General features: G+C 37.3%; 1 protein-coding gene across 2 annotated transcripts in view; it reads right to left on the reverse strand.

Annotated features, from left to right (window-relative positions):
• LOC136866424 (vitellogenin-4) overlaps nucleotides 1-24398 on the reverse strand; it is a 252654-nt gene that overhangs the window by 193411 nt on the left and 34845 nt on the right. For both annotated transcript variants that reach the window (XM_068226732.1, XM_068226731.1), the window contains exon 2: nucleotides 9744-9931. In XM_068226732.1, coding sequence (XP_068082833.1) covers nucleotides 9744-9931 — 188 coding nt within the window. The remainder of the gene's footprint in view (nucleotides 1-9743; nucleotides 9932-24398) is intronic.

Genomic DNA, 24398 nt, shown 5'->3' on the forward strand with positions numbered 1-24398 from the left:
TACTGTATTCTTTCCATTTCTTATATGTAGGAAATGAAATATACAGATTGGTTTCAATTTGTATTGAATAGGTGGATTAAAATAATCACTATATTGTAAGCATTAAGATCATCTATGCTGTTGAGGCTTCTTTAGGGCCTTTACCGGGTCAGAGAGTTGAAGAGATTTGTCTTGAAACCGCCATCACTATCAGACATTTCAAACCTTACTTCCAAAGAGCAGCATGCTCTAGAACAACTGAAAATGAACTAGGACTTAGTGGTGGTGAAGACTGATAAAGACAATGCAGTACTGTGTTTATGAACACCATTAATTATACACTGGCAGAAAAAAAATCCAAACAGCAAGAAGGGGTTGTGCTAGATTAATGAATGTTGGTAGGCGTGTTTATACTTCTGAAGAAGACGCTGATTCAAATTTTCCGCAGTCACATTAGCGTAGCGTTAGTAGCGGCCCCATGATGTTGCACATCAGGTTTGCTTTAAATACGGGCTGTACTGTGCAAGAGCGTTAGTTACCTGTGATACTGGATGGAGAGAGATCTGGGCTGTGGGGAGGTTGCTGAAAAGTTTCCCACCCAAATCTATGAAGCACATTCCTCACAGTGTTCACAGTCTTGGGACGGGCATTGTCATGAAGAAGGGTAATGCTGTTCAATAACATGTTCTGATATTTTGATGTTACGGTGCACCTCATTTCCTGCAACATGCCTTGGTGGTGCTATGTATTGACTGTGGGCCCCATGCTTGAGCTGAAGAAAGACATTTGTAGACATTGGTTTCCATCAGACGATGTACGAGGGTAGCCCAGAAACTAATGCACCACATTTTTTCTTCAACAATTAATTTTTGAACACAATGAAACTTATACACAAGAAAGAATTATGTTCCACACTCCTTATAGGGCCTTCCTCCAGCGAGACATGAGGCCGTTTATACCCTATCGGTACTACTCCTTGTTCTGTTCCTGAAGCCATTTCTTCACTGTGCGAATCACCACTTTGTCATCATGACCTTACCAGTGGAAGCAATTGCTCTGAATTTTTTCTTCTGTGGAGAGTCAGGATGGTGCCATTCCATCGATTGCGGTTTTTGTTTCGGGCTCAAAATGGTGAACCAGGTTTCATCCCCCACCACAATCCAGCACAAGAAGGTTTCCCCCTCAGCTTCAAAATGTTGCAGGAACTCAGAAAAAATAACATACGTGCCAAGCGCAGAGTCATTCTCCGTCGGTTCTTGCGAATGAGCACATCAGCATGCAGCATCTTATCAGATGTGACAGCCATAGGTGACCTTCCAGACCACTGCAAATCTTGGAGCTCTGCCGAATCGCTTTCAGATGGTCTCAATCTCTGTGCCCAGCAACTAACTGTACTTCTGTCAAATGCTGATGCTCCATAAACTGCACATAAACATTTGTGAATGTTTCCAACCATTTCTTTCTCCACAGTGAGAAATTCAATGATGATACGCTGCTTTTAACATACATCACTTACAGACGCCATGTTGAACCACTGCTCCAAGTACGTTATGCGTTGGAAGAAGCGGACACTTTGCACATGCACTCTGAAAACTTCTAAGAATTCACATCAAAAGTTTTGCATTCATAACAATGTTGAGGACTGAGAAAAAAATGGTGGTGCATTATTTTCTGGGCCAGCCTCGCATGTGACTGGGAACAGATGTTTTCATTTGATAGGTTGTGTGTATTGAACGCATCCATATTCAATCCCAGGACCTAAATACAGCACCTTATATGTTTGGAGTGCATTCTCCATGACATGAACTGATAGCCTAATGTGAAGGCAGGCTCATTTTCAAGGATGAGAACAAAGGAGATTGAGAGCACCACACCCTGACTCTGAGACAAGGAAGCCATGGTTCAGAGGAGGAGAGATGTTTGAAATTTCCCAGTTAGAGCTTTTACTCAGCGAATCCCTATGTTTGACAGGCTAAGAAACACAGCAGCACTCAATCTGGGGCCATGAACTGTTGTAAATTAAATAAAAAAGGTCATCCCAGCTTAAATAAGGAAGAATGAAAGGCCAGCTCAGATAGCTTTGAATTATTGAAGACTTCTCAGATCTCAAGACGATGATGTGTATCAATAACTGTGTTCTGATTTATAAGAAGTTTGGTGAGGCCACTGACTCATTCAAACCGTTCACGACAAAGCAGTCTCAATGTTTGTCAGCGGTTTGCAGAGCGTCTGTGGGGGTGGCTTGCACTATAAAACTTCAGAACACCTGTTACACAAGGTCTTGTCTTGCTTTGGAGTGCTTTGAATGCATCTTGCTTGTCAAGAGTCACAGTCGCTACTTTGTTCTTTGTTGTGTGTGAATATTATCATGGAAATTTGCAGTACATGCTAAAAACAGTTTCTGTTAAATATGTAGAAACTTAAAGCACAGAAATGTAAGATTGTTCTATAAACAATAGTAATTAACAATCATTAAATACACTTTGGACACTGTTATAAACTGCTAAAGCCATTAGTGCCGAGTAATTTCAGGAGCGAGAGTATGAACTATTGTGTAGAGAAGCTCGTAACCTATTAAATAAGCTTGCCCATAGATTTAGGACCCGCAACAAGAGCTTGCCGAAACTCAAACGTGCGCAGAGACCAATATCTGTCGGTGAAGTTTAAGCTCATTGCAGGGCTCCTGTGTGTCACCCGAATGCTGATTACCGGGCTCATTGTTACTCAACCGCTCACTGAGAGGCACAGTGTACAGCTCTTTATCAAGCGTGTACGGAAAAGGAGCAAGAAGCGTGTGCTTGTATTATTAATATTTTATTTATATTTCATAGCTGAAAGTGAATTTGTTGTAGTATGACATTCAGTGTACGTAGCGATGCCCCCATTTTGTTCTAAATTAGGGAGTGCTAAAACTTTACACAGTCAAACTAGAGAAGTTATTTATAATGTGCATAAATTCATGAAAAACAAAACCCACCCCACAGGAAACTTATGTGCTATTCAAAAGAAAGTGGCCGAAGCAACGGGTGTGTCGGAAAGGTCCATGCGGAATGTAATACGAGACGCAAAGAAGATCGAAAGGGGTGAAGTGGATTCATTTTCAACGCCTGGAAAGAGAAGACCAAAGTCTGTCAAGAAGTGTGAATTAGAATATTTTGAGAAATGCACGGTCAGGCGCACGATTCACAATTTTCACAATACTGAAGGCGAGAGACCAACGCTTGAAAAAATCCGTAAGAAACTGGTTGAGGATATATAGTTTAATGGTTGCGTAAGAACACTAAGCAAGATAGTTCGAGGCCTAGGTTTTCGATGGAGGAAGACAGAAGACATGCGTAGAATACTTATGGAGAAGCCTGACATAAGGCTCCTACATGTGCAGTACATACAAAGCATAAAGCGGTACCGACAAGAGGGTATGCCTATTGTTTACACTGGTGAGACATATTTGCATAGTATATAAGTAATAATAATAACAACGTAAACGTTTCCACCTTTTCAATACTAAAATATTCTTTAAGAAACAAGGCGTTAAAATAGCCTTCAAAACCAACAATAAGAACATGAACGTTTTATACAATACTTCACACAACAAGATCAGCAGTTTTTTAAAATCAGGAGTTTATAGGATCAAAAAACCTACATCGGGCAAACCGGGAGAAACTTCATTATCAGATACCACGAGCACACTAACGCAATAAAATACAACAAGTTTTCAGCCATCGGCCAACACATGCAAGATTATAACCATAATTTCACCAATATTGAACAAGACATGGACATCCTCGTATTAGCAAACAAGGGCCCTTTACTCAACATAATGGAAAATTACTACATACACCTAGACCAATACTTTAATGCCAGTCACAATCTCAATGAAATCTCAGAGAAACCCAACATACTCTTCGATCTATTTATCACTTTCCTCAGAAACAATAATACAGCCAACCTAAACTCAATCCTAAATTTAATCAAAGGTACTCTTCCAAGACAATTACACTTTCTCCTGCATCCTTCAGCCCCACCTTAAGCCCTCTTCCTAAGCCATATATAATTTTATATATGTCATTTCAATACAAGAACTTACTGATTTCCATGATTATAATTTTTACAACACCCCATTTATACTTTATTCTTTGTTAAAAACCTCTTAGTATGTATATTCCTTGTATTATTAACTATTACCATAATAACATCTCATTTCACTTATTATTCTTTAAAATAACATTTTCTTAGGATTTCGCCAAAAGTGATCTTTGCTCCAATACGGCTGATGATGACCCCTAGATGGGTCGAAACTAGTACCGTGTAATTTATAATTTTGTGAATATATTTTAGTATTGAAAAGATGGAAACGTTTACGTTGTTATTATTATTACTTATATATTATTCTCAGTTCAATACGGACCAAAAACATGAAATTCATAACCATTAATATTTGCATAGTTCGCACACCAAGTCAAGTGCTTGGAGTGACAGACTCTTCATGGACTGAAGTCACCTATCTCGAAAGGGCAACAATTAATAGTGGTACATGCCGGCTCAGATGCAGGTTTCGTTCCAAATGCTTTGTTGGTTTTCAAATCCAACCAAACAACAGGGGATTATCACGATGAGATGAACTATAGAAACTACGAGAAATATCTGACAGAGAAATTAATTCCTAATTTGCCACCCAACTCTGTAGTCGTGATTGATAATGCCTCATACCATAATGTCCAATGTGAGCGTGCACCCACATCATCATCCAGAAAAAGAGTTATGCAGGATTGGTTGACTGATAAGGGTATTCCGTTTTCTACAGAGATGATAAAACTCAAACTGTACGCTTTGATTAAATCCCATAAATCAAGCTATAAGTCATATCAATTCGACAGACTTCTTGCTACATATGGGCATACGATTTTGCGTCTACCGCCATACTATCCAGACTTGAACCCAATCGAAATGATTTGGGCTCAAGTTAAAGATTATGTAGCACAAAAGAATGTTACTTTCAGACTCGACAATGCAAAAATATTGCTGATGGAAGGAATTGCGTCAATTGGGGCAGAAGAATGGTCGAGTCGATGTAGGCAAGTAATCGACACTGAGAATAAGTACATTGCGAGCGATCACATAATGGATGAAGTAACAGACAGCATAATCATTAATCTGGAGGACGATAGTGACAGTGACGGAGAGAGCGTTAGTGATAGTGCGGATGACAGTGAAGGCGATATGAGCAGCTTTCAACCTCCTTCAGAAGATGCGGACTAGAACAAGACATTGGGTAAGTTAACTGCTATTTTACGATCACATAATTCTTAATCTCTTTGTTTGTTATTTGTTGTTTGCTATTGTTATTATTGTTATTTCATTCAATGTTTCTGATTCTGCGTGTCCAACAATATCATTATGCTATAGGGTAATGTGTCCTGGTTCTGGTTATAATTACAATAAGGCATTACATACACGCGCTGAGATTTCACTCGAACGCTGGTCACAGTTCAGCTGGCCAGACCGCCAGCGCAGACGGTTCATTAACAACTGCTGGCAGTAAGGCGATTTAGCGAAGTGAGGGGGGCGTGCAGTGCTACTACCGAGCCCACCCGAACACTGTCGATGTTCTGCGCAGCTTTCTTTAGCAAGCTCTTCTTGCGGGACCTATTTTAAACCAGGATCTTTGTTGGTTCAACAGTAAGTTTGAAGACTGACGTCAGTGCTTTACCTATTGCAGTAGTGTTATGCTATATCAATTGCATAATCACCTGTAATTTTTTCTTTCTGTGTAGCAGTGCTGAGTGAAGAAAGAAGCCCGCAGTAGACTGTTATCAGCAGGGCCCGAATTTTAAGGTAATATCAAAGTGCAAAATATCTATATAAAAATGTAGCAAATATCAGTGAAAAATTAATGAAATATGTAATATTAATAAAATGTATAGTAGTATTAATGCATTAAATTTATAAAAACGTATGTGTATTCCTTTTATTATGACTTACAGTTAAGATATGAGACAATAAAATTGTTTTAAATACAGTACTTCCCTATAATATCACAAAGTTATTGTTGTTGCTTTAGATAATATACATAATCCACTATTCTCTAATTTTGACAGTAAGTATGTTTATTAAATAATCAAATATATAATAATAATAATAATAATAATAATAATAATAATAATAATAATAATAATAATAATAATAATAATAATAATAATAATAATAATAATAATAATAATAATAATAATAATAATAATAATAATAATAATAATAATAATAATAATAATAATAATAATAATAATAATAATAATAATAATAATAATAATAATAATAATAATAATAATAGTGGATTTAGAAACAAACAATATAACAACAGAAGAAATAAATAATAGAGAAGGCTTTTGGGAAAAAGTATTGAAAATAGAAGGATTCCAAGGTAGGAAAGTAAAAAAGACTGGTTGAAAGTGGTCTGAAGACAGAAAGAAGAAACATAGTGAACAGATGAAAGCGTACTGGAAAAAAAGGAAAGAACAAAGAAGAAGGAATTGAAACTGACACGTGGTCCTCTGGTGGCCCATTCGAAAGAATAATAATAATAAGAAGAAAAATACTTAGAAAATTTAAAAGAAAGCCATGCACTGTAAATCACGGAATGTATATCCAACCCTAGTCCCATTTATTTATAGGGTCGAGTACGAAGAGAGATGTATCTTTGTAGCAAGTTTTTAAGACTGGATGCCCTTCTTGATGTCAACCTCATCACAGAAGTTAATGCGACGAAATGAATGACGTGATATATGACAGTACAAAGGGAGAGGGTGAAACCCAGTGCAGGCACATAGCCTACTCCTAATGTATAACACCAAAGGGTCTGCTTAAGGCTTTACGTTCCCATCTACAGACGAATCACCATCAACAGCATCATTTGCCGCGGAAAGGTTTGAAATTGAACCCAGGCTTCTGATACGTAATCTAGTGATTAGAAATTGTATATCACCACCTCTCTTACCCTGCCAGCCAACATTCTGATAGCGAAACTTTTTTTCGATCAATGGGACTCAAACCGGCTAACCACAGTGTCGCACCATATAGACTTCACGGTTTAATGATCATTACCACCAGGAAGGCTGCTCTGTAAACCAGGAGTATTTTACACAATTTATTGTTGTAGCTATGTTCCTATTGCCCTCATGCCCTGAAAATTAAATAAATGATACCAACACCAAATAAGAATTGTTTATATGTATAAAAATGCTACATTCTTCACATAATATGTAATATTACTACAAATGTGTAAAAATATGTAAAATGAAACCCATGTATAACCACAACAGAACCATAATTCGTCAACATTTTTCATTTTCATTGGTCTGCAAATAAAGGAATGAAACATATAATTACATAAGAATCCAGCCCCAAGCTATCAGCATCAAGATGAAGTCCTAAGCAACCGGAGGATTGGAGGGAGGCTGGCCATAACCAGAATAGAGTACAGCTAAGTTCTTGTCTTATCACAGATAGTATTTGTTGATAGAGTTTTCTGTATTTGGGGCACAAGCACATAGGCATGGGCTACACTTAGGGCCTAAATGTTCTGTTAGCCTTGGGACTTGAAGGTGTGAAATATGAGGATATGCAATGACGTTGGCACATTTATAATTCCCACTGAGGGGAAATAAAGCAAAGATAAGAGATATTATTAGCTGCAGAGTATTGAGAAACCAGCTGTTGACACTGAGGTTCCAATTTGGGTAGAAAAGAATACAGAGAAGTGCAGCAAGTGTTTCTGTGTCAATTATGGCCAGGTACAAAGAGGAAGAGTGTGTCCCTTTCACCAGGCCACAGTGAATGCCCCACGGTGGACCAGACGATGGCCATTGCCCCAACAGATATTTGAGCTGATTATTTGTCATTATGTCACAGTCATCGCTAATGTAATCCCTTTTATATTACAAGAGGCTTACAAATAATAGGGTCATCTTATTAAATAGCTGCAATTTTGCTAGGCTGGGAATTACAGGATTAGAGTCATGAATGCAGATCATCATGGACGTGTGTTCAAACCCCGACTGCTTCCATGTGGAAGGCATCAGTGTTATTTACTTGTCATTTGTTCCAGGTGCTATCATGATGTTTCATTTGTGTGATTTGATGCTATTTTTCATGCTTGTTTTGTTGATGTCATTTATGTTGTGCTGTATGTGAGTTTCATCTCATCTACGAGGTCACAGGTTCCTCCTGTCTTTACTTGGCATATTGCATTCATGCCTTAATTGCCAGTGTTATTTTTGGGGATTTATTTCTGTGTTAGGGTCTCATTTCAGGATTTATGTGTTATTTGTGATAGCTAAGTCGAATAAATGGGACTTAAGTAAATGTGTGTGGTGGTTCACTTTCCTTATGTATTTAATAATCATGAATTATCAGGGCAACCTGAACAATAAGATGAATGCTTAGTTAACTGCCCATTCAAAAATTACAAACTATTCCAATGGATCATTTACAGTAAATTAAAAGAGACTTCAGTTTACCAGTGCTTTTCATAACCTTTTTTCTTTCAACTGTTATTTCTTTGATTTTGAATGTTGTTTTACATGAAAATTTTGCCTTACGGTAAATAAAATTATGTTTTACTCCTCTTGAAATGTCTCATTTCATAGCTTTATGAACCTTCTTATCCTGTCCAGTGATGTGTATGAATTTAGACTGAGCCTATTTACAAATGTACCACCCTTGAGGAGCTAGCTAGGTGCATTTATGACAGGATCAAGTGCAGTATTGTCAATTTTAATATTCTGTTTTACTCTACCAGTTGGCAGAGAACAAGATCTCAGTGGGTGACCTATGGTTGAGCTTTAAACAAATTTTATTGGGTGAACACCAAATGTGTCACCAGAGATTTTTTACATGCTCACACTGTCCGTTGTGGAGTGTCAGCAAAACTATCCTGCCCTCCAAAACTCTGATACCTGTGCTGAGTTTGAACCTTGGGATCCTGAAGTTGACACTCTCCTGCTGATTTACAAAGAAAGCTTTTTATCCCCTAATGTCACTATATCTTGTGTAATATTTAATCTCTGTATTCTACTCTGAAGGGGAATAATAACATAGCCTCAGAGAGCTTCCACTGGCATACTTTTATAAAACTGTTGCTTCATCATTTTAATATTTATTGAACTAACCTGTACAACAGCATAGTCCTGATAAGCCTGAATTATAAGCTTTCCTTTCAGTTCCCAGTCAGAAGATGCATTTCATAGCTTTATGTACCTTCTTATCCTGTCCAGTGATGTGTATGAATTTAGACTTAGCCTATTTACAAATGTACCACCCTTGAGGAGCTAGCTAAGTGCATTTATGACAGGATAGAGTGCAGTATTGTCAATTTCAATATTCTGTTTTACTCTACCAGTTGGCAGAGAACAAGATCTCAGTGGGTGACCTATGGTTGAGCTTTAAACAAATTTTATTGGGTGAACACCAAATGTGTCACCAGAGATTTTTTACATGCCCACACTGTCCGTTGTGGAGTGTCAGCAAAACTATCCTGCCCTCCAAAACTCTGATACCTGTGCTGAGTTTGAACCTTGGGATCCTGAAGTTGACACTCTCCTGCTGATTTACAAAGAAAGCTTTTTATCCCCTAATGTCACTATATCTTGTGTAATATTTAATCTCTGTATTCTACTCTGAAGGGGAATAATAACATAGCCTCAGAGAGCTTCCAATGGCATACTTTTATAAAACTGTTGCTTCATCATTTTAATATTTATTAAACTAACCTGTACAACAGCATGATCTTGATAAGCCTGAATTATAAGCTTTCCTTTCAGTTCCCAGTCAGAAGATGCATGAGTTGGAGTAGAGGTGCCAGCATGGACAACAGCATGGTAGTGGTACACAAGTTGCTGATCAGGAATGAACAACCCTTGTGCCACACTCAGAAATGATGTCAGGAGGAAGAGAATACCTGCATGTACAGAATACAGTACATTTATTTTATTTATTTAGTATATGGCTACGTCACTACATATTAATATTTAAAATTATCTCATAATTACAAACTAATATACAGGCCACAAATGTTGTATTTTGATATCATCAGAGTTCCTGGTTATGATGGAGGGATTGATACACTATAATGTAGATTTTTACAACCAGTAAAGGGCATAATAATACTCAATTTGGGGATATTATGTTGCATAATTAATGTTAATAATTTGCTGACATGTTTTGTTCCTGCGACGAGAATCGTCTTCAGAGCAATAACAAATAATGTAATCCCTTTTGTATTACGAGAAGTTTACAAGTTGCTGATCAGGAATGAACAACCCTTGTGGCACACTCAGAACTGATGTCAGGAGGAAAAGAATAGCTGCACATAAAGAATACATACATACATACATACATACATACATACATACATACATACATACATACATACATACATACATACATACATACATACATACATACATACATATATAGGTACGCACGCACACATACACACATTTATTAATTAATTAATTAATTATATGAAAACAGACTATGAATCACATGTTAGGTCTGTATTGATGGTTGAACTTGTTACAAAATTGTTACAAAATTATTTTGATATTCTCCTAGTCAATACTATAATATTTTATGTCCAATTAAAATGAAACTTTACACAGACATAGAAATGTTTTAATAATAATAATGTTCAATAATAATGTTATTTGTTTTACGTCCCACTAACTACTCTTTTACGGTTTTCGGAGACGCCGAGGTGCCGGAATTTCGTCCCGCAGGAGTTCTTTTACGTGCCAGTAAATCTACCGACACGAGGCTGACGTATTTGAGCACCTTCAAGAAATGTTTTGACATGGCATTGGGTCATCCTCAGTAAGACATATATAATGAATTAAAAACATTGGACACACAAAATGAAATGTTAGTTAAAAAGTTTTCTTAAAAAGCATGATGAAAGTTAAAAACTATGAGAGGTTGATTGTTAAAACAGTCTTGAGCTGGAGGTCTTTTTGTTTAAATGTTGTTGTTTTTTATTTTTATTTTTTTGTCCCTTGGTGTGGTTCAACTAGTGTATGATGTCAGGAGGATGAAAATACCTGCACATGCAAGATATTGACGAGTTAACTGTGGAGGGTAGCCATGATTTACTCAGTATATCACCTTTGTTAAAACTATTCAGGTGTTTGGCAACTTCTATCGCCTCATGAATGATTCTAGGTATAAAATATTTCTCTTTATAAATGACAGAAGTTGGATCAAAAATGATTTGGTCATTATATATGGCATGTTCTACCACAACAGACTTTTCTGGCTGGCAAAGACGTAAGTGCCTGCAATGTCCTTTAACCCTCGTTGCTGCCTTCCTACATGTTTGGCCAACATAAACTGATCCACAGGAGCAAGGAATCATATATATTTCAGCACAGTTTGTACCAATAGGATCTTCGACATATCGCAAGCAATTGCATACGATGATATTAGGCTTAAAATGGTCTTGATATTGTGCCTTCTGAGAATATTGCCAATCCTATCTGTGACAAATTGTATGTATAACAAGAAGGTCAGATTCAAAGGACAAGAATAACATGACAATCTGTCTTTTGGCTTACGATGTAGCACTTCGTCAAGCTGTTTCCTTGAGTAGCCATTGCTAAAAAATGTTCTGGTTAGGAACTCAAGTTCACCGTTTAATTTATCCTCCTCACAAACCTCCCTTGCTCGGCCCTGGAATGAACTATATTTCTAAGACGGTCTCTCTATCTTGAGTCTGGTTACTATAGAGCAACAGTTGCCAATACATTGTTATTGCTCTAAATAAAAACTTGGTCACAGGATCGAAATGCATCAGCAAATTATTAACATTACACCACCTAATATCCCCAAATTAAGTATTATTATGTCATTAGTGGTTGTGAAAATATACGGAATAGTCTATTGATCCCTCCACCATAACCAGGAACTCTGTTGGATTGCCAGAGGACATTCGTGAACGACATGGTGAACAGTCAGCTTTTCAGCGCCATGGTCACAACTTGGGGAAGTTATTTTCTTCCACTTTTACAGAAAATTGGCACACCTGCCAGTGTTGGTTCTTATTCGGTTAAGAGCCGACCAGATCTTGCATGGCAATTCAAAGCCAGGTGGCATGAACGATATGCATGGTATCTTAAGTTGTTCTGTCATAGCATTAATCTGCCTTGTCTGTCTCCGGCAGTCATTAATATTAAACCCGTTGTCAACTAACATCCTCGCAGTTTGCTGGGGTGCATGACGAGAGCAAAGCCTTCCTTTATAGATGGTTGGGATATGTGCGTGAACAGGGAGGTGAGGATTTTTCTGTGGTTTTTTGTACTCCTGTACAAATGCTCTTTCCTGTTGCATAGAAGGAGGTGGTATGTGGCTAAAGTATGGGTAGCCAGAAAGTAGGTGTAGGTCTGATTGTACCAGTTGTAAGACACATGGTATGGCTGAGCTGTGTGTCAACAACTCTTGTGTGAATACTAGTCATTCAAGCTGGAGAGCAATATTCCGCAACAGGGTAAACCATCCCCCAGAGCTGAAATACGAAGCGTTGATGCAGAGGATCCTCATGATGTGCCCCACAGTTTTGATTTTGGCAGCTAGTCTTAATAGGTGTTGTTTGTAACTGAACGTTCCATCGAGCGTGACCTTCAGATATTTTGGGTTTCTGTTATGTCTGAGTAGCCTTCCTTCAAAGTAGACCATGAGCTCTTTGTTGTCCAACTTGTTGTTTAGGTGAAACATTGAGACTTCTGCCTTAGCAACACTTGGCTGCAACCTCCATTTGCAGAAATATTCATTAATAATTGGCAAGGGGGTAAAGTGTGTTAACTCCAGAAATACTACTTTTGAGATAAATGAATTTTAAAGTTTGAGGAGTTCCCTAAAATAACCATATATGTGTACTTCCCTTTTGGTGATTTAGTGGTGCTTGTTGCAGCAATATTATGCTTATATTAAAATATTTGGATGCCAGTCTTCATTTAAAATGTTAAAATAGACTTAACTTTAAGAGACTGCAGTGAATAATTGGATTTACCACATTTCACACACCCAAGTTTTCATGTACAGGAGTGTTTACCATAATAAGCAGTAATGTACTACTTTTGCCAATGTTTATTTTTAGGACACATTGCAAAACAATAAAAATAAAATAGCAATAAAAAAGTAATATTTTAACTTGTTTTATGATGGAAAAATAAAACAATAACAAACTCTAAGTACCGTACTTAAAATTAAATATACAGCTGTAACTTAAATCAGTGCTCATTGTTATAATTACACATATCTTTTTTAGTTCTAGAAAATAAAACAGAACTGCTGAAGTTACTTTAAAAGAAACTGTACATAGATTGAATGATACTGATAATACATGAAACTTAGGAGACAAAATTGTTTTAGTAATGATATACACTTAGTTCAGTTTAAGCCAGTGCCATACAGTTTTTTTGTTTGTTTCTCATTTTACAGTAGTGTATGATTATTGTAGTCTGCATCCAAAGCTAATGCTGTAATTTACTCATCTTCTTTTGCATCTGAAACTGGGTCTGGATACACTTCTTAGACAGTTGCACTTGTAGTGAGCACCTGATAGAAAGGATGGAAAACAGGTGACACAAACTTCAGTAAATCCAGCAAATCCTTCTTCTATGACAAAGAGATTGGTAAAATTGCAATGTATGCCCTTGGTGGTGTAAGTGTACTGTCTTTTCCCCTTCTTAGGAACCTTACTTCTTGAAATGCCCCCTCATCCAGGGTAGTCTTGTAGAAAAGGATGCCCAATTTATCCTTCTTGTAATGTAGCCACTTGACTTCTCTCCAATTCAGCTGGTCACCAGTGTTATTAACCCGTCGATGTTGCAGAGGACCTTTCAGTAGTGATGCAAAGTCAAGGAAGTCATTTCCTTGCATTTCTTTGACTATGAATGGCATCTTCTTTGCAGCCTGTCTCATCAGCTGTGCCCAGTCATGTGGGTGTTCATTATTACTTTTAAATGTTCTCTTGCATTTTTCTACAATACTGTGATCCATATCACTTTTCACATGCGTATGACCGGGCACCAGGAATTTATGGTCAATAGTCTCAAAGGTGGCTGAATCCTGTAGGGCAGCCATGCAAATGGTGTGATATGACTGTTTTTATTTTGTCCCCCACATGTATCAGAAAACATAGTTACATGCTTGACTTCTGCCTTGACATTATTAATTAAAAATCAATACAGGCAGGAACTGACATCATTCCCACCTCTGCCTGCAATGCCTTCATGCCATACAAAGCAGTATCATTGGTAATCATCATAGTCATGAATTGTTAAATTGAAAGTCCACAGTTGCCTCTTATAGAAAGCTACTGAACTTTGTAAAAATGGCATAGAAAGCCATTGTTGCATGTCAAATGCCATGGTTTTCCTGGATGAATCATGCTTGCTTTTTTCCTTGTCAGGGCTTTTACTTTGTAAGATATTTCTGCTTGCTTCTGGTGCTCTTCAAGCTGTTGCTTGATATTATCATTATTTTCTGCAACTTGAGAGGCTAGCATCAGTTTATCACAGGTGCTGCAAGTATCCTTATGAGGTTTCTTTATTAAGACGTTTAACTTATGATATTCCCTTTTAGAGATGCATCGACTTACAGGTCGACACACTTTTCTTTGTACTCCTTATAGAGTCCAGCAAGTGTAACGTATGCTGGCAGATACTTTTTGCTAGTATCTTTTCTTGCATAGTGACTTTCATATGTTGGGATGGTGTCGAGGAACTTTCACACATTATTCTTCCTTGGAATTCAAACAACGCAAATGGGAAAGTCAGAGAACCATGAAGTTTGACCAGACAGAAGATATAACACACAGGTAAAATTACTTAGAACACTTAAATCATACGAAGAACGTGTAGAAGTATTATCCGCAAGGAAACATTGTCAAGTGGTCTAAATTAGAGGAAAACAGTAGCGTCTCCAGACATAAGAAGAAGACATCTTGAAAAAAAAAAAAAGAAGGCCGCGAAGTGAAATATGACAGACATACCAAGGAATAATAAAGCTTCATTCTGCGGTGCCTGTGACCAAGAAGTTAGAAATGATCAAATATCGAATCAGTGTGACGGCATATGCAACAGATGGCACCACAAGGACTGTGCCAGATTGACAACGGGAGAATTTGAGATTTTAAAATGGAAAAACTGCAAACTCCTTTGGCTATGTGAGAAATGTAAACTATTACTCACCTCGCCGCAAAAGGAAACTAATGAAGAAATAAAAGAAGCTATCTCAGCAAATAAGAAGTCATGTGAGGAGCTGCAGGAAAAGATCGACAAGATGGGTAACATGCTAATGACAAAAATGACACTTGTCCTAGTAGCACAACTCCAAGAAGTGGACTATTTTGAAAGCAACAGGAAACACCTAAACTATGCCAGAGAAGTCTCTCAAACTTCAATAACAAGCAAAGACATAACAAGCACACATCCAACAGTCATTCAGAACCCAATACAAATTAAGGAATCTGAAAGAACTGAAACACCTGGGAACCCAATACAAATTAAGGAATCTGAAAAAACTGAAACACCTAAAGACAAACATCAAAGAGAAGGAACTAGACAATGGAAAGATGGATCAGTCATCAGAGGGACCAGAACCAACGAGGACTTCAATTTAAAATGTACGAAGCAATCACCATAGGGCAGAAGAAGAAACTCTCATAAACTTTCTGAGGAAAAATGGGATAACAAGAGACATTCAATGTGAAATGCTGGAAACAAAAGGAATAAATAAGTTGTTTAAACTTGGCTTCTCCTTGGGAGAACTCGACAGGGTAAAATCCCTAGGTTTCTGGCCAAAAGCAGTAATAGTCAGAAGATTCAATTTTCGCCGAGAAAGGCGAGTTGGGGTCGAACTTTGACATGTCGATCAGTGCAGAAGATGAACCAGCAAAGGCTAAGAACATGAGTCTACTTGAAATAAACGTCATGCTATGGGACTTAGAAGGCTTACAAAAACTAATCGAAATAATACTTAGGGAAACATGACTTATGGAACGGACTGGATATAATAATTACCACAGAAGCAATGATCACCGAAAATTTAGATATAGCTCACTACTACAGCAAACATGCACTCGCAACCCAAAAGAGCCGGGGAAGACCAGAAGGAGGCGTATCCTGCTTCTATAATGATAAAATAGGAATGATCAAAGAAGTCAACATTGAAGAAAATACAACTGTTGTGAAAACAGCAAACATATCTTTCATAGGAATGTATATCAGCCTTGCGAAAACAATGTATGATGCAGTGGAACAAGTCATTAGGGAAATAAATTATGTACCAAGGGAAGAAAACATTATAATGACTGGTGACCTGAACTGTAGACTCGACAAACCGAACAGCAAAATGGATCTCTTTTTGGAAATCTTAGCAGTGGAAGGATACAATCTGATCAATAAAAAAGAGGAAGCTTCATACATTGCACCGGATGGGACAAGCACTATTGATTACATCTTTTACCAAGGCAAAGGTTTCACCTTTATCGATCACCAAGTAGCAAACCAACAAAACATCTCAGTACTCAAGAAACATTTACCAATCTATGTGACTTTCAGAATAAGAAAGAACTGCCAACATAGAAAAAACAATCACAAACAGGATCAAGAAAACTAGATGTTGATAAACTACATGCAAACCAAACGAAGGTAGAAATAGCATCACAACTCAATGAAGCAGGCCAAACAGATTCTGCTCTAGAAAGTATCAGCCACTACATTAGAAATGCCATGATACCCAAAACAGAACGGACATCCAAAATTTGCTTTGATCATGAGTGTTACGAAGAATGAAGGAAAACACTTCAACTTCTGTGCCAAGCCAGACAACAAATGAACAAATAAAACCTTCATATGTACGCCCATCAAAGAAAATTCTACAAGCATCTGTTAGCTCTCAAGAAATCAGCATATACTGAAGACCACACAAAGATGCAAGCTAAGGAAGCTCTGAAAGACCCCTACATAGACTTGAAGAAAAAAAGCACAAAATCAATCAAATTATACAACCATCAAATCTTGGGAAAACCACCTCACAACAATTCTCAACAAAGAAAACAAAACCCGGGCTCTCGACATCAGAGAACAGAACAAAACAACAATATCTGCAATAACCCTTATAGAAGTAAAAGAGACTGTATTTACCATGAAAAAAGGAAGGCTGCAGGACCCGATGGGATATATACAGAAAATCTACAAGACTCCTTAGAAATACTAGGTCCCATATGGACAAAGGTCTTCAATAGATGCTGTGCAACCAGCTTTATCCCAGATAGTTGGAGGCAATCATGTATGAAAATCCTCTATAAAGGAAAAGGAGAAACCAATGATGAAAACTCATACAGAGGAATAGCGTTAGAGAGCAACTCCTTCAAGATTTATACAAGAATTCTCACCCGGCGACTTGAGAGGGAAATTGAAATCCACATTCCAGAGGAGTAATTTGGATTCAGGAAAGGCAGAGAGACCCTGCATGCAATCACAAATCTACTAAACAACATACATGAGGCATTAAGGCACAGAGGAGGGTAATTCCATGTTGTCTTCATTGATTATACAAAAGCCTTTGACTTCCTAAACAGAGTCAAGTTAATAAAGAAGCTAGAACATATGAGCGGATAAAATAACCATCTGGTCACTGCAATAAATAATTTGCTAGCATTCAACTTCGTTGAAATCGAAGACGGTGAAACAACCTCGTCCCCCACCACACAGACAAATAAGGTTCTCCAGGGTGATCCAAACAGCCTAATCTTATTCAATATTGCCACAGCAGATGTAACAAAGATAATACAGAACTCTCCAGTTGTGTTATATGCCTATGCTGACGACATGATACTAGGCTCCAGAAACAGGGAGGTTCTCCAGGAAGCAATGGACAAGTTACAGATCTGGGCTGACGAAAATGACCTACAGTTAAATAAAGACAAAACTGTTTACATGACATTTCAAAAAGGAGGAAGAGTTGCGGTACGGGACACAATCACGCTTTCAGGCAAAGAGTTGGTAATTTCTGATACCTCGGCATCACTCTTCAATCTAATGGAACCTCTTACAGAATTCACGTCAGAGAAAGAACGGCAGCAGCTATACGAGGGATCTACGACATAGAAAACCCCACCATGATCTCACTAGAAACAGCGATGCTTCTCTTCTGCAGCAAAATTCTCCCTACTCTCACATATGGTATTCATCTCATTTGGGACCACCTTACTATGACCAACTTATAAACCCTAGAAAGAGTAAAGGCCAGATTCTTCAAAAGAATACTGGGGATAGCAAAAACAACACCATCAAGACTAGCGTATATGCTTGCAAAAGAACGCTTCTTCATAGAAGATTTGAGGTACATCCTACAGCTATCATCTACACCACAAGCAGAAAAAGTCCTTAGGAAAAGAAGACAAAAGAAGAAATATGGCCAGAATTTTTCATAATAGAGGCCATTCTAGACCAAAGATGGAGTGGACCAAACCAGGTTTTGCGAAATGCCATTACAAGACTACGTGTACACGGATTTCATAATAAATTGTGCATGAAAACATACTTCCACGACCCAAGTTAAGACTGCTTATGCAAACTATGCAACAAAGTGTGTGAGTGATATCACTTTACAATTTGTGCAAAGAGACAAAAGACTTTAAATGAATATAGCAAAGAATAATGTATTTTGTATCTATTTGATCAGTGTATACTAATTTTATGCAAGTTTGCTCACTCTTTCCTTAATAAATAAATAATTATTCAGAACCTCGGGTAATATCTTTTGGGTGGAGAATTCGATCCTCGGTGATCATTGGCAATAATACCAGTCAAGCTTGAATGTTTCTTCTGATGCACTGTTTCAATGAACATTGGTGTTTCTATAAACAGTTCCATAAAGCATGATTTGCATACTCCGTTACGTTCGCCATAGACTTCAACGTGGTAATGCAGTGTTACTTGCCTGAAGTGGTGTTTCAGGGCATCTTCAGTAATTCTTTTTTTTAGGCACTATTTCCAGTAAGTAAACTGCCAATATAAGCCATTCTTTTGTTAATGTCTCCCAGTTCCCAGTAGCTTTTAAATAAACTTTCTCAATCTTCTTCAGAGAGGTATGGTTTTTCTTTACACTGATTTTCGCACAATTTGAGCAGTTCCATTTCGCGTTCCTTCACTACTTTTCCTGTTTTTATAACATATTCTGTTCCTTTATTTCTGGCATTTTTCCTTTCAGCCCTTACCTTTCTTGTGTCCCTTTTTATCCTACGAATTATCAGGTACCTTCTTTTTGACCTATATCTTAAGTTTCAACTTGTACTCACACAAAACTTTCCTACAGTTTAAACCTTAGAAGGTTCATTATTTGATACAGTTGGAACTTGAGTATTTTTCTTTGACAGAATTTCGGTAAAAACAGCTGGGTCAGTTTTGACACAAGCATTCCTTAGACTTTTCCTACGCTGTGATTGTAGTTCGATGATGGAATCAGAGAAATCAGATGATGATGGTGCATTGAAGCCTGGGTGGTACATTGAATCATCAGAATTCAAAACATCTTTCAACTCGTCAGGAATGGAAGGCGCTGGGTTTGACTCTAGAAAATATCATAAGGGATTGTTACAAAAATCAGTTGCTGTCGTCCAACTCATTTCTTTGCCTTAAATGCACAGAAGTAAAAATTAAGGATTACTATCAGTGTCACTGGATTACTAATAAAGCTCCCAGTCTAATAACTAAGAGGTGCACAGCTGTTCTGTTATAGGCCATAAAGGTAGATTACAGTGTTAAGAGATTCAGGCACCACATTTTACTAACTACAGATACAGTCTTCCAATTGTATTATCACCTCACCACCCCAAGGAAACTCAATGCCAATAGCCAAGTACCCCAATTATTTAGTCATGAAGTCTCCAATAACTAACAGCTACTGCTGTATAACACTCAGTACTATTTGAATATAGTGAACATTAGTCATGTATTACCCTTTACAAATTGTTGTCAACAACTCACCATGGATGTTCCATTAAATACCAATATAACAGTTACTGTAACTATTATTACTTAAATGTACTTCAGGACATGCCTATGTAACTTACTGGGCTCACTGTTGGTATATTCAGTATTTCGTACCTCCTTCAGTGCTAAATGCACGATCTTCATTCCTCTGGAGTACATTGTGCTTACAAAGGTAATCACGTCTCTTCGCAAGTGAAAACAGAACTTTACAAAAGAAAATATTTATAAAATCCTCCTATCAGTACAAGTCAAGTCATCTGTTAGATGAAGCAAAGTCTATACATGTTTCAGCCTAATCTCAAGGCCATCTTCAGTAGTAAAACAATGATTACATAATATACAAACAAATTAAAAATCGTAATGATGTGAAGTGACAGTGATCATGATTGGTGAGTTAAAAACACGTTGAGGTACAAAGTCCTCTCGTCGAATAGATCTTGCTGACTGTTAAATAAAAACACTATGCTGAGGAGTGTAGTGAGACCATCAATACTACGAATAAAACGTGTATAACATCTGTAATGAGAAAAAAGGAATATATGAGTGGATGAAGAAACAAGTTAAAATGATGTACGAAAAGAAAACTCATATGACTTACTTGTAACTAAAAGTTGTCGTCTCGAATGGAGATGACCTTATCGGTCTCAAGTCACATTGACAACTAAGCCTGTGTGTGGCTTACTGTGTATCTGTGTCGATGTGGTTGGGAGGGGTAATGGAGGGGGAGGGGCAGGGAGGGAGGGACATTGTGATTCGCGGAAGGAGGGTGTTGATGGAAGGGCGGGTCTTGTTCTAGAATGTCGGTAGTGAAACTCTTTTTTATTAATGAACTGTTCGCAGATGAGCGGGACAAAGGTTTCCAATAAAATATTTTTCTTTTCATTGATTTCATTTAAGTTATAGATGGGATTGTTATATTGGTCGATATCTATATATATATTCTCTAGTATATTAAGTAAGGGACCTTTCTGTTCGTAATGCAGGATCTTTAAGTCTTGATCAATTGTTGTGTATTTATGATTTTTCTCTCTACAATGTTCGCTCATGGCTGAAGGACCTCAAGATATTAAATAAGGGACCAAAACACAACTGGGACACGTCCTTCAACCACGACGATTTAATCATTACGTTGGCTGAATCTGAATTAGCGGTTAATAGGTTACCTACAGACGTTCAAAATGAGGTTAGATATGAAGTTAAGCGAAAGTTACTTTCATCTTTCGATCAGAAACATACCAGTTCTGGCAAACCCAATAAAGAACAAGTCACCAACATATGCAATCTCAAAAAGAAAATTAAAGATAACGATTTAATAGTAACTAAAGCAGATAAAGGTAATGCTACTGTAGTTATGGAGAAAAGTGACTACGTAAATAAAGCACAATTCTTCTTTACTAACAATAACTTTAACGCAGTAAAAAAAGACCCTACTAATAGAATACAAAGAGAGCTGAAAGCTTTAATTAAGAACTTTTTATTTTTGTTTAATGACGTAGAAAAATCAAAACTGATCATCATGAATCCCAAGTTACCTACGGCGAAAGCGTTACCGAAGATTCACAAGGCGGATGTCCCCATAAGGCCCGTTATTAACTTCAGAAGTAGTCCGATGTACAAAATATCCCAATTTATTCACAATTTTCTTAAAACACATTATTCCTTTCAAGCTAACACGTCAGTTAAAAATTCCCTGGAATTCTGCAATAGAATAAAAAATCTCACGTTACCGAAACATTACAACCTTCACTCCTTTGACATAGTAAATATGTACGCGAATGTACCCGTCAATAAAACCATCGAAATAGTAAAAAACAATCTTTCCAAATTCAGTAAATTGACTATAGGGGAGATAGAAGAGTTTATTCAGATTCTCAAGTTTACATTAAATAATGACTTCTTTACTTTTAATAACATCATATACCAACAGAAGGGGCTTCCTATGGGGTCACCGGCCTCGGGAATCCTCGCTGATATTTACGTAGATTTCCTCGAATACACTCACATTATAGGTAAAATTAATGGGATCAAACATTGGACTCGGTATGTGGATGATACTTTTATTATCCTGGATTCTCACATTACTGACAGCAACACCGTTCTTGAATTACTTAATAACCTGGATCCACACATAAAGTTTACGATAGAATCCGAGAACAACATACTCGCAATCAGAATAAAACCATTTCTTTTAATATTTACAGGAAGCCCACTCACACAATAAACACAATCCACCAAACTTCTCTACACCCAGGGACACAGAAGAAGACAGCTTACAATAGTATGATTTTCAGAGCTCTTAATGTTCCTTTATCCCGTAAGAATTTTAGAAAGGAAATCAACACCATTTATGCTATAGCCGAAGGTAATGGTTTCAGTAAAGTTTCGTGAGTAAAATTCTCAATAAATTTAGAAATAAACCCAAGACCACCTTAGAAAAACAATCTTCCCATAAAGAGAAGTTCACCACATTTACCTTTAATAATAATAATATATATCCTATTTCAAACATCTTTAAAAAGCACAAGTTAAAAGTAGCTTTCAAGACCGTTCACACCAATACAAAAATGTTTTTTAATTCTCATACTGTCAACAGCAAAAAATTTTCTAACTCTGGAATATACAAATTAAAATGCCAATCATGTCTTTCAACGTATATTGGGCAAACAGGCCGCAGTTTCAATGTAAGATACTCTGAACATCTTAATGCCCTAAAGTATAATCGCTACTCAGCCATGAGCGAACATTGTAGAGAGAAAAATCATAAATACACAACAATTGATCAAGACTTAAAGATCCTGCATTATGAACAGAAAGGTCCCTTACTTAATATACTAGAGAATATATATATAGATATCGACCAATATAACAGTCCCGTCTATAACTTAAATGAAATCAATGAAAATAAAAATATTTTATTGGAAACCTTTGTCCCGCTCATCTGCGAACAGTTCATTAATAAAAAAGAGTTTCACTACCGACATTCTAGAACAAGACCCGCCCTTCCATCAACACCCTCCTTCCGCGAATCACAATGTCCCTCCCTCCCTGCCCCTCCCCCTCCATTACCCCTCCCAACCACATCGACACAGATACACAGTAAGCCACACACAGGCTTAGTTGTCAATGTGACTTGAGACCGATAAGGTCATCTCCATTCGAGACGACAACTTTTAGTTACAAGTAAGTCATATGAGTTTTCTTTTCGTACATCATTTTAACTTGTTTCTTCATCCACTCATATATTCCTTTTTTCTCATTACAGATGTTATACACGTTTTATTCGTAGTATTGACGGTCTCACTACACTCCTCAGCATAGTGTTTTTATTTAACAGTCAGCAAGATCTATTCGACGAGAGGACTTTGTACCTCAACGTGTTTTTAACTCACCAATCATGATCACTGTCACTTCACATCATTACGATTTTTAATTTGTTTGTATATTATGTAATCATTGTTTTACTACTGAAGATGGCCTTGAGATTAGGCTGAAACATGTATAGACTTTGCTTCATCTAACAGATGACTTGACTTGTATTGATAGGAGGATTTTATAAATATTTTCTTTTGTAAAGTGATAACCGTCAATACGGAATGAGATTCATAACTTGCAATGAAAACAGAACAGTAATGATGAAATTAATGAGTGGAATGTGTCAAAGTGGTGGGAATAACACTTCGCATTGTTCGGAGTACCAAAGTGTTGTGACGTTTATTACCACCAGTTTTATTAACATCATCATCATCATCATCATCATCGTCATTTCCCTTTATCCAGCTGTAGCCGGGTAGGGGCAAATATGGTTCCTCTCCACTTTCTTCGGTCTTTCCACCACTCCTCCTCCAACACTGTGTCCCAGTCCAGGTTTCTTTCTATAATGCTGCGTTGGATGGTATCCTTCCATCTCAATCGTGGTCGTCCACGGCCTCTCCTTCCTTGGATTTGCATTTCCATCACCTTTTTTGGCATTCTTTCGTTGCTCATTCGCTTTATGTGCCCAAACCATCTTAGTCGGCTCTTCTCTATTCTATCATTCATTTTTTCCACTCCAATTTCTTCCCGGATTTTCTCATTCCTTATTTTGTCTCGTCTACACTTCTGTATCATACTCCTCAAGAATTTCATTTCGGCTGCATGTATTCGACTCTCATCCTTCTTTGTCATTGTCCAAGTTTCTGCTCCGCAAGTTGTTATGGGTATGTAATACATCTTGTACATAGTATCCTTTGCTTCCATTGGCACATCTTTGTCCCATAACATATTTCTTACACTATGATAGAAACAACTTCCAGCTTGAATCCTTTTACTAATCTCAGCATCCAGTCGAGCATTCTCCATTAATTCACTCCCCAGGTATTTAAACGATTCCAC

Source organism: Anabrus simplex, chromosome 3, assembly GCF_040414725.1.
Source record: "Anabrus simplex isolate iqAnaSimp1 chromosome 3, ASM4041472v1, whole genome shotgun sequence".
Lineage (NCBI taxonomy): Eukaryota > Metazoa > Arthropoda > Insecta > Orthoptera > Tettigoniidae > Anabrus > Anabrus simplex.